This window comes from Populus trichocarpa, chromosome 13, assembly GCF_000002775.5.
Source record: "Populus trichocarpa isolate Nisqually-1 chromosome 13, P.trichocarpa_v4.1, whole genome shotgun sequence".
NCBI classification, from domain to species: domain Eukaryota; kingdom Viridiplantae; phylum Streptophyta; class Magnoliopsida; order Malpighiales; family Salicaceae; genus Populus; species Populus trichocarpa.
Window position 1 is genome coordinate 10,682,044 of NC_037297.2, and position 12,344 is coordinate 10,694,387.

The 12,344-nt window shown below is 30.0% G+C and overlaps 1 protein-coding gene across 1 annotated transcript; it reads left to right on the top strand.

Moving 5' to 3' along the window:
• Nucleotides 1–4,416: 4,416 nt before the first annotated feature.
• LOC18104341 (uncharacterized) lies at nt 4,417–7,860 on the top strand. Its single transcript, XM_006376103.3, has 3 exons — nt 4,417–4,719; nt 6,452–6,671; nt 7,112–7,860. The coding sequence occupies exons 1-3, from the start codon at nt 4,507–4,509 to the stop codon at nt 7,513–7,515; spliced, it is 837 nt and encodes a 278-aa protein (XP_006376165.3). The 5' UTR covers nt 4,417–4,506; the 3' UTR covers nt 7,516–7,860.
• The last annotated feature ends 4,484 nt before the right edge of the window (nt 7,861–12,344 follow it).

The window sequence follows — 12,344 nt, forward strand, 5'->3', positions numbered from 1 at the left end:
TCTAAATGGGTTTTTTTAATTCCATAGTCTCGGAATAAGGTTTAGCTATAATTCAATGATTAAATTTTGAATTTTAACTCCAAAGGTTATGATTCCATGAATTTATTTCTTTTATATATATATATATAAACTATATAAAATAAAAATATTCAAGATAAATAATTAGCATAAAATTTAAAATTTAAATAGATAAAAATCATATAAAAGTGTACGACATTAATAAGCTTCACTTGGTAAACAAGTCTTGAATCTCCAGAATAGTGAAAGAAATCCAGAGTTCATGAAAATTAGAGCAACTTTCATCTCAGCAAACAGCAGTAATCTCAAATACACATGTTCAGTCAGTATTTTAAGCTCTTCAGAGAAGTTATAAAACGTGGCCAAGAAAGACAACGTTTGTTCATGAGTAGTTTACAGGACAGTTACAAAAAGATCTATAAAAGACAATGTCATTGGGATAGAGACAAATGACCTTCGAAACTAGATTGAAACAGATACGTTTTCAATTTGGGTAGCGAAGAAAGATTCCTCAGATTTGGATGGGTTTTCTTTGGTTCCCATGATCAAGTTTTGGTAGAGGAGTTGTTTTTGCAAAAAGGTTTGATTTTGCAGGGAAGAAAATAATTACCTAAGAGGCCGTTTGTTTACGAGGGTGCGGCTGCTTTTCAAGCAAACCGCGTAAACAATACGTTTGGTAACAATAAAACGTAAATTACTGTGTATGTGGGGCCCGTTAAAACCATTAGTTCGTGAGAAGCATCTCTCAGCTGCTTCTCAAGCGGCCGCGTCTAGTGACCAGGTGAATTAATTCACCTGGGCACTGTTCACATGAACAGTGTTGATTCACTTGGCACTGTTCATGTAAACAATGTTTCAACTGTTGATTGGACCGCGTCCGACCCAGTAATTTTTTTTTTAAATTGTGTTTTACTCGAAAAACTAGTATTTAATAACACTACATAAATTAGAAAGATATCGCATGATGACGTAGCATTTGCGGAATTTGATCGCAATTCTAATTATGTTCTTGCTGGGTCCGACCCAGTTAAAAAAAATTCAATTTTTATTTTTATTTTTAATTGTGTTTTATTCAAAAAATTAGAAGGAGATTGCTTGATGACGTAACAAAAAAAATTAGTTTTTGTTGTTGCGCACTTAAGAAACCATGAAAAATATAATCTTTGTTGAATAGATTTCGTACGTGATGAAATTGCACATAGTTTAATAGAATAATAAAAAATATTTGATATCAATATTATTTATTTCATGGTATAATAACAGTAGTTAAATCTATAATATTTAAATTAAAAACCATCAATATTAATATGTATATTTTTTAATTATTTTATAACCTCAATTTGAAAAGCATTTTTTTAACCAAACACATTAAACTACTTTTCGTTCAATCTCAATTTAAACCATAATTTTAACCAAATATATATTTTTTCAAACCAATCTCAACTAAAAATACGTTTTATTAAACAATTTTTTTCAAATCATAACTACAACAACCACCGCAATACCAAATACTTAAAAAATCAATAAAGTTGCAACCTGCAAACAGCTCTCAGAACGTTTTTTTCGAGCGTGTTTGACAGTGTGGTTGTAGGTGCTTTTCAAATAGCTTTTCGTGCCGAAATACATGCCAATGATGTTTTTTCATTTTTTAAAAATCATTTTTGACATCAGCACATCAAAACGATCCAAAAGGTACAAACCGCACTCAATTTTAGCAAAAAAAAAAATTTTTAAATTTGATGAAACGCAGTTACAAACACAATGTCAAACGATGCATTCGAGTTTCAGAACACCTAAAACTTGGATGGTTACAATTCGTAGGCAATCTGATAAAGTTTTAGGCTAATAGCTTGGTTTCTCGTAAGCTCATAATCATTTCTCAAGCATTAAATTCCTGCATGAATATCATATATGGAGAAAGATTCCTCGTTTATCAGCATAACTTTTTTTTTTTGTTTTTTCAAAATTATCCATTGTTAAGCCTTGCAATCTTCCTTTCAATTATCCATCTCTACCTTATCAATTGTCATCATGGATCCCTTGACAAATAAACAAGTTGATTATCCACCAAGGTTAATTAAGTTTATCCAGCGATCTAGTTGATTTAATTTTTTTTTTAAAAGATTTTCCTTTAATTTTATATCCAACTTATGTGAAATTCCAATTAAAAATATATTTGGAATTATGGTAGTATAGTGGTAGCGGTTAAAAGTGTTTTTATTTAAAAATACATTAAAATAATTTTTTTATTTTTTAAAATTCGCATATCAAGAAAATTAAAAAATATATAAAAACAATTTACTTTAAATAAAAAAAATTTAAAATTTAAAAAAATAAGATTTTCACCACGTTTTCAGACATATTCCAAATATAATATAAATAATCAAAGGATAAAATAGCTTACACACGTGACAATTAGGTCATTTCATTTGTCTTAGTCAACGAAAATGGGAGCAGAGCTATAATGAGGACGCAGAAATGTGATTGATTTACTTATAAATTATCAATCCCAGTTAATATTATATTATATTATAAGTCCAATCATTTTTCATTTGTTTTTTCTTTCTTAATTTATTATTTTAGATTTAACATGATTGGTAAATAAGTTTGTGTGCCTGTGAGGACAAAGGTTATAGAAAATTCAGGCATTATTGGTAAATAAGTTCCCCTCCAAAGTCATTTTCTTAAAAAAAACAAAAAAAAGGTGAGGATTTGTTTATTTATGACCGATGAATATGGGTTATTTGGAATTTTAGTAAATGTTGTTTTTTAAAGTATTTTTTATTTAAAAATATATTAAAATAATATTTTTTTAAAAAAAATTATTTTTGACATGAGCACATCAAAATAATAAAAAACTTTATTTCAAGTAAAAAAATTAAAACTTTCATGAAAAGTAAGTTGAATCGCAGCTCCAAACGGACATAGAAGTCCAGTAAAAGAAATAAAAAGTAATATTTTATCCGACCATAATATTTATAATCACTTTCTAGATTATTTTTTTTGTGAATGCACAAATTTAATATGGATGATCTATTAAATTCGATAAAAAACAATTTAGTGTTCAATGTATGAAACTTGTTTGATGAATGCACCTAGACTCTTTAATTTATCTAGTAGTTTGAGAATATCTTTTATTTTATGAGACAATAGTTTTTAATTAAAGGAAAGATTTGAGATAAAATGTTAGGAGTCAATTAATTTAATAAATAAAATTGATTTTGAAATCAAATATTTTTGGAAAAAGAGATGGAATAATTTTTAATTTTGCCTTTTATTTGAATTTCATTGTCTAAGGCTTGATTGATAATATAATTATAATTTTATAGATATTATTGAAGTTTTATCTCTTTTTTTATGCAACTTAAATCAAGGATTTAACAATATTGCTATTAAAATCAGTTGCTAACAATGTACAATCAAATTAATAAAAACATTAAAGTTAAAGGATGCGGGAAAACTGCTATTCACCCATATCCATTACATTGTGAATTACTATAATAATTCATAATGTATTGCTTTTTTTTTAGTTTTAAAAAATTATTGTTCACCCACACCTATTACATTGTGGATTACAATAGTAATTCACAATATATTGCTTTTTTTAAAAAAATCTTTGTTATCATTTTTTTTTAAATTGTTTTTGTCATATTTCATCTTTTTAATATTGAGATTATTGAGAATTGAGTTTTGTAATTTATTTAAGTTTTTTTTATAGAATATATTCAAGTGGTTTACGAATTTATTAGAGTAATCCAAATTGTCCCGGATTATAGGTTTGGTAGAGTATCCTTTTTTTATTTTTAATTAAACTTAACTTTGTTATTATCTATTTTTTCATATATTTTTTTAAAAATGATTTTGGAAAAAAGCCTTGTATATTTATAAAATCTGTTACACCAGCAATTAACTAATTTATTCTACCTAAAAAGTTGAGAAATAATTGAGTTCACCTAATTAATGTATATGAATAAATATCTCAATCTAATACATAAAATGCTTTTTTATAAATCATCCAAACCAACCAAACAAGTTGTCATCACCAGAAATTCCTGAATTATTAAACAACTAATTAATTCAAATAGTATGGTGATCAAGAAAATAATTTTAATTTTTTTAAATTTAAATATTAAAATCGGTATTCAAAATAATTTATAAAATTTATTGGAATGCATGAAGCTCATTCACGAGATGGGATTTAACCTATACCATTTAGGATCCACAAAAAAGAAAGATTCTAAAAAATATATACTTAAAACAAAAATGGAAAATATATGTTGACCATGTTTTCTTTCTAATAATATCAAAAATAAACTTTTATCCTTGAGAATCCTTCAAAATTAAATTACAGAATGCAAGATAATGCTAGCTGACGTGGGAACCCCCTACAAATACTCTTCTCGTCAAGGGCTTTATTCTTGCAAGAGCTCAATCTTCTCTCCCTTGTCTTCTTCTCTCTCCTTACTATTTCTCTGACATAGCCAGGAGATGGGTAATCAACATACGGAGGAGATTGGTCTTGGCTATGGTCATAAACGTATGGACAGCCTTGAAGAGAATGTTTCTGTGTTCTTTCCTGAAGATTTTGCTGATGAGTCTGATCGCTCTTTCGAGGACGAAGATGACTACGAGTCTGATCACGGCTTCCATGACCCCATGGAAAGGGCTATATTTTGGGAATCCCAAGAGGCCTTGCTTCAGGTATTTAATTTTAATTACAATAATTTACAAAAAAAAAAAAAAGATTATAATAATTATAACTAAAGGGTTGGCATTGCTTCCTTTTGTTCTTATGTATTTAGCTTCTTTAGAAATGAATACTAATAGAATTTGCAATTAATATTCAAGTTCAGATGTTTACTATAGTAGCTACCTGATCAGGAAATGAATATTCTTAGTATTTGCAACTAGTAAAAGTAATTAAAAAAACAGGAAATGAATATTAATAGAATTTTTACAATTAATCTCTTTATAATAGGATGGTTAGTTCTCCATAATCTCTCATCCTAGCCTCTAACCAATAATTAAGTGTTAAGTTTTTAGCATTTTGTGTTATCTTTAGACTATGGATTTGAGACAAAATTGAAATCATGCAATATCTACTTGGATTGCAATACGAAATTATATATATTTGTCTGGGTATAACGTAGGATATTAATTGGTATAGTAATGCCAACATACAGGGACCAACCTCCATTATGTTTTGGGGAGCTTGGCACCCTCAAAGTTTGATAATATTTTAATTTTAGTATATATTTTTTTATATTTTTCATAATAATTATACATTCAGCCCATTTTAAAGTAAAATATTTACTCTCCAACCTTATAATTTTTACATGATGGCACCCTCAGATAAAAACTTTTAGTTCCGCCCCTAGCAACGATATATAGTCCAGTAGTAGAAGCTTGTTGTGAGATTTGTTTTTTCTTAATACTAGTATTTATTTTTGCAGTGGAGCAATGCTTTTAAATTAATAGATTTTTTAAAAATTAATTTTTAATGTTTTTGAATTATTTTATTATATTTATTAAAAAATATTATTTTAATATATCTTTAATTAAAATATACTTTAAAAAATAACTATTATTACAGGATAAAATACTCTAATAATCAATCTTTTGATACAGAGCATATGTACTTGTTTATTCTAAGATGCTAATCGGAGTACTCTTCAACGCAAAAAAGTTTTTGTGAATTAAAGTGACCAATCATTAGTTATTTTTTCTATTTCTGTAGAGATATGATTTTGAGATTTTTCAGCACTGAATCCACCATTGAATGGACAAGCAACACCAGGGGACTTCCTGGAAACTACGACCACCAGATTGATTTAGATTTTTAGACAAATCAGGTCCTTTTGTCCAGAGAATATAAGATTTTTTGGGGGCAGAAAATATAAACATCAAAATAAATGTGTTAGATATTGTATGGTTGTCAATGATTTGGAAATTTGCTCAATTTTGGCATCATTTTCGTTACAGACAACCTTAATTGTAACTGGTAATAATGGTGCCACGTGTACCGTCGCCAACCTCCGGTTGTTAAACAATGAATCGTGTGCAAATTAGGTAGGTATGAAAGCGATGTCCACCCATAAAATCTTGGAAAAAGAAGACAAATATATCAACTTTTAGAGCTTCGATTGGGCTATATTTTACTTCGTTGAAATTTCAATCGTCATTTCGGTAGTGGGGTGAGACGGGCGATGAAAAAAAAAAAAAAAAACTTATTACTATGACGTACTGAATCGATCACTTCTATAAAAATAAATAAATAAATAAAAATACAGGGAGTAATTTTAGCCAACTCACGAGCTCATTACCTCGTGAAAACTCTTAATAATGTAACAGGTAATTGCATGATTACACATGTATATAACACTGGGAACTTGTAATTGAGAGATTTAGCGAAACCGATAAATTGTTTTTGCAGGAAGTCTTGAACCGCTGTAGCAAAACAGGTTCAAAGTTAAGGCAGGAGGTCTACAGAATCACAGGGGTAGCGAAGGAGGCTGATTTTTGCAGCTGCCTGAAGCCCAGTAAAGGGTGCACTAGCTGTTTAAGGCAGAGGGTTGTCAATTTGCTCACCCAAAAGGGATTTGTTGCAGCTCTTTGCACATCAAAGTGGAATAACACCAAAAAGTATCCAGGAGGTGATCATAATTCTATACTTCTCTGCTTAATTCAATGGATTTATTAAATTTAAAATTAACTCTTTTTTAGGAGGTACAACAAGGTTTATACTAGACAACTAAGAACAATTTTTTTAACAAAAGATTATTACATAACATAGTTAATGTAGACAAAGAGAATTCATATTTCAGGGAATATAAAATTTTATGCTGAAATTGAGATCCACTGCACCAATCAAGAAATTATTACATTATCCTTATCCTTTTTATAATTTGAAGGTGAAACCTTGAAATAGAAAATTAGGCAAATTCTACGAGGCCTTTAAATAGAAAATATAGTCATGAAAAGATCTATTCTTTTCTTCTTGTATAAAAGAGTTATTCTGTTTCTTAAGATACCCTTTCTCTCTCTCTCTCTCTTTGTGTTTAATATGACTTTTATCCATGCCCTTAATTTCCAGGGAAGCATGAGTACGTAGAAATGATTGCAAGCACAATCGGAAGCAAGAAGAAAATTCCATATCTGATTGAGTTGGAATTCCGAGACCAGTTTGAGATGGCTAAAGCATGTGATGAGTACCGCAATCTTGTGGCCCAGTTGCCAGAATACTACATAGGAAAAGCTGAACACCTCAACGCCATTGTGGGCATTCTATGTGATGCAGCCAAGAGATCAATGAAAGAGAAGAAAATCCACATGGGTCCATGGAGAAAGAGAAGCTTCATGCAAATGAAATGGTCTAATACTTCTGGAAGACGGTCTGTTGAAGAACCCTCAAGCAAGATATCTTCTCTGCCCTCATCAAGACAAGCACATGAATCTTGCTTTCACTTCTCTGCTGCTCCAGCATTGACTGTGACTTAGAAGGTCATAGGATGTCAACCAGTTTTGTTCTTGTGATAGGGAAGTTTTGACCATCTTGAGCAGTGCCACCTATATAAGCATTCCATATGGATGCAGGCAATGAATAGGATTATTGTATACCGAGTGCTTGTAGTTGTATTTGCGGCTATGGTTGAAGGCAGACCCCAATGCTGAGCTTTCTAAATGGGGAGCTAGTTTTGCATCTTTGTGGGTCATTCAAGTAGTTATCGTAAGTCATGTTAGAGGGGCTTGAAGTGTTCTAGTACGATGCTTGAATACTGCATTGTTCAGGATAAAAAAATTGAGTGTAATATCATATATGTATTGTGTTCATGTTTTATGCAACTATATATCCATCACCGCGTGCATTTTGTGCAGTGTGTTTCCATTAGGAAACTAACTTCGTAGTTTAAAACAAGGTGAACAGGGGTCCTCAAGCACAATAAACACAGCCATGATTTTTCTTTTTCTTTTTATAATGATCGATTTTATTAAAAACATGGCTATTTAAGCAGTAGCTATAAAAAAAATAAGAAAACTTAAATTGAGATATGAAAAAAATAACGGATAAAACAAATCAAAACATCAGTAAATTCTATGTTGGTTTATCCAAAACTTAATGTCATCTATATTGATTAGAATATCAGATTCCAAATATGCGAACTGATGAATATATATATAACTTCAACCAGTAAAAAAGATAATAAAAGATCAAGCTAAAGCAGGAATCAAGATTTGCAATACTCTCTTGGAAGATAATATTATTCCGAACTATCCATATATTTTAAGGTGTGCCCAAGGATAAAAGCTTTCAAGCTCTTTTTTGAAAATTTCCAGTAACCAATACAGACTATCGATATAACATATCATCCAAACACTTATGAAAACATCCACTAATTCCCCACCAAAATAAAATTCTCATCCAAATATTCCAAGCAAAATCACAATGAATGAAAAGGTGGTAAGTGTTCTCAATACCTATACCACAGAGATTGCAAGTTGCTTGAGTCTCCAACACTAAGTGACGATGAAGCAAGAAACTCTTCATGCTGAGTTTATTTTGAATTGCTAGCCAAATAAAACATTGGATTTTTGTGGGTCAATTCTTCAACTAAACATCAGTTTGAAAGTGAAGATTCCCTTCATTTGTAGTTTGTTCATTCAAAGCACAACAAGTCTTCACTGAAAAGCTTCCATCACTTGTGGCTGTCCAAATTTTCTTATCATGACCACTATTACTCACAACAGATGAAGCTAGGAGAGAATTAAGAGAGGCTACATCTTCTGACTCATAGACCATAAGTTCTCTTTACCATTTTAAGGACCAGACCCAATTTCTTTGAATTCATTGCCCTGAATCTGCCACTGTTGCATCCCAAGAACTGGAGACATGAAACAATCTTGGAAAGGCATTTTGAAGAGTAACCAATCTGACCCACAGATCAGTCCAGAAACGGATAGATGAGCCATTTCCAACAACATGCCGAATGCTGCTTCTAATAGTATCGAAAGAAGGATCAACAAGTTGCAAGAAAGATATTATACCACACCACACTCCCGGAGAGTCTTTGAGAAAATGTTGGCAGGCCATTTGTAAAAATTAATGTATATTTTTTACAAATATATTCTTTCCAAAGAGAAGTACCTAACCGCCATACCCATCTGAATAGCATGCCTTGTTTTTCGCCAGTAGAGAGCCAACCCCAACATAAAATCCTTTCTTGGTTATGATTATGAGTATATATGTCGGTCATAAAAAAGAATCTTCTAAAGAAAAACGATTTGTCCTAAAAATCAAGAATTATATTAGTCGCATTTAAATTATGATATTTGCTGAACATAATTTGCATCCTCAATCATTACATTCGTGATGATGAATCCTCATGACCAAATTAACGAAACTACTAGGTTTCATGAAACACCTCCCTTTTTGTTTTTGTTTTTTTATTTCATTCTTAATTTTTTTTAATTTGATTTATTTAAAACTAATTCCATGAAAGTTTTCAATTGAATTATATAAAATTTAAAGTGAAAGGATCACAATATAAAATACAAAAAAAAAAAAAAACATGGCAATCTTCAAGTTTTTAGAATTTTTATTTTTGTTTAAAAGTTTATTTTATTCATGTTTCAGTCCATTTATCAGAGAGAGAAAAAAGAGATATTATCGAAAAATAATCAAGTTGTTATTTGGCCACAATTCAACCACCAAAAATAAAGATTTTTATGTTAATAGTTTTCTTTTCTTGAGAGGAGTTCAATGTAAATGAATATTCTCTAAATTAAACATGGCAAGAAAGTAGATTGATTTCGGTTTTAAATTTTTTTGATTTGGTTGATTTTATTTGTTAACATTGATTCTGGATTGTTGTGAAGTTGTTGAGTGGTTTATATATTTTTCTTAGTGTTTTAGAGGTGCTCTTATATGAAAATTGGTAGAACAATGGATTTTTAGGTAACCCCCTCCTTAAACCGTTATAGTTGTGATTATATTCTAAATAGTAGTCTAATAGGTGACAAGTCAGTTACAATGACAAGCAACATATTGCTCGCTTAGTGAAAAAATGAAGCACACAATGAGCAAGCTTGGGTTTTTAGGCCCAAGCGCAATTGAGTTTTTTGATTAAGACAAATTGCATAGATTTTACATATTTTTATTTTTCTTTTTTAATTTTAATTTATTCTTTTATAATTATTGAACTTAAAATAGTATAAATAAATTAATTTATTAAATTCTTAAATTAATTAAAAATATATTTAAATACTATTTTATTAAATAACATTCAATTTTTACTTTGTTTTCAAAAGTGTAATAGTTTTTGTACAATATTATCAAATTTTTTTATAGCCTATCATTATTTTTTATTATTTTATTCGGGTTGCTTTCTTGATAGCATATATTTTTATTGTTATGTAATAAATAAAGATTATTTTATAAAAACGATGTTATTAAACCTAGTAAGATCCATAACTAGACTTGTTGGTTTATTTGGTTAGCTAAGGTAAGCTCAAGTTGATTGAAAATATCATCATTTTAATAATTTAAAAAAAAAGATGTTGTTTACATTAAGTTTTGAGTTTATAATCAAAATTTTACTTGTAAATAAAAAATATATTAGAAAAGATATTTTCATATTTTAAAAAAATATATTAACAATATCTACATATTTATTTTACATTTAAAAAATATTTTATTCCAACTCACAACACAAAACTAAGTAAAGAACAATCACCTAATTTCTTCTTAAGTATGTTGATGACATATATTATCCCTGACCAAACGATGTGCTTATCTCAAAAGAAAAAGAAATTAAAAGAAAAGAAAATAGTTCCTAGTCTGAAAGGGTTTAAACTATCATTTTGTTCCTATGTTTTGTTAGTTATTGAGAATTATCTCTCTTTTAGCCTTGATTTATAGTTGTCTGCAATATGTATGGGTAAGTAGGGGAACATATATTTATTTTGTCACGACCTCTGGCAGCCATTCTTTATTGCATTCCATGGTCTATATTACCTTGTTAAGCCCACATGCCAGCCTAACTAGCAGCCATTGTTATGCAGGAAGCGGGATTGTTGAGGACTTGAGGACTGAGGAATCAAGCCATGGAAAATTAGTTTTGACATAAGTCATGGGAAAATATAAAATGAAAACCATTATTCTCATAAAAAACAATGATGGGCCTAGATCAACGCTCCTACTTCTGGGCCTAGGTTAAGCATACCAACGAGCCTAGGATGAAATTAGGAGTTAGCCCAGAAGACTGAGATGCACAACTTATAAGATGGCCTAAAAAGTCTAGCATGCATGATCCCCTAGGAGGCCTAGCTTATCCAAGCATTTTGGTGGCTTCAAAATGGACTCGAGGAACAACCTCCTTTTGTCCATGAAGACTTGATCCCTGACTAACCTCCTTGGATCCCGCTTGAGCTCACTTGCACTATAAATGGGTCCACAGACTCCACACAATTATTGTTGTCAAGTTGGACTCGTTTAAGTTTAATGAACGGTTGACATGACAAGGTTTTTTACCTTGAACAAAGCGTCACCAACCATTAGGATAAATTTTCAATATAATTATTTGTAATATAGATTACATAGTTTATTCTCACTTTTTCCATCTACTCCATACAAGTTAACTTCATTCTTGGGTATATAAATGCCCATGGGTTCACCATGTAGAGCGAGGGATAACATAAATATAAACACTCGTAAACATTTTCCTTTTCCACACCTACTTCATTTATTTTTTTCATTTTCTATTTATACAATATATAACATATAATATTTAAGGCTACATTCCTCTTATATTTTTAAAAACTAAGAGAGTATCTTATACAAAATAAAAGATTTGTTTTAGAGTGCTTCATGCATAGTTAGCCTAACTCTTCTGCTTCAATCCTTTAAACCCTAGCTACAGAGACGTACAAAACTATTGAAGTTTTCTTAAGAATTTGTTAATGGTTTCATTTATAATAAATAAAGCAAAAGCTAGTTTATATTTCTTTATTTTCAACTCTTTTCATGGTTAAGAATCTAGAAACACTAAGACATGAGAGAGGGTTACATATTTTTTTATAGGTGTTTCATCAGCTTTTTTTATCTTAAAAAAGTTACCTAACAAGTAAGGATCCTTATTGATGCTCTTCTAGCTACACAAGATTAGTTTTAGCATGAACATTCTAACTAGCTCTTCCTTGTCACTCATCAGTAGGATGAAAGTATTAGGTCATACTTAAAGAGGTTTAACAAATAAATGCTCATAATAGAAGGCTTTCTTGATCTTATTTCCTTAGAGGCCTTGATCAGTAGTGTCCACAACCCTGCTTGA

What these genes read in the sequence shown, in the direction of transcription:
- LOC18104341 (XM_006376103.3), top strand. Translation starts at nt 4,507, where the DNA reads ATGGGTAATCAACATACGGAGGAGATTGGTCTTGGCTATGGTCATAAA. An exon ending in CCCAAGAGGCCTTGCTTCAG is followed by an intron (nt 4,720 to 6,451) that starts GTATTTAATTTT and finishes TTGTTTTTGCAG; the next exon opens with GAAGTCTTGAACCGCTGTAG. An exon ending in CACCAAAAAGTATCCAGGAG is followed by an intron (nt 6,672 to 7,111) that starts GTGATCATAATT and finishes CTTAATTTCCAG; the next exon opens with GGAAGCATGAGTACGTAGAA.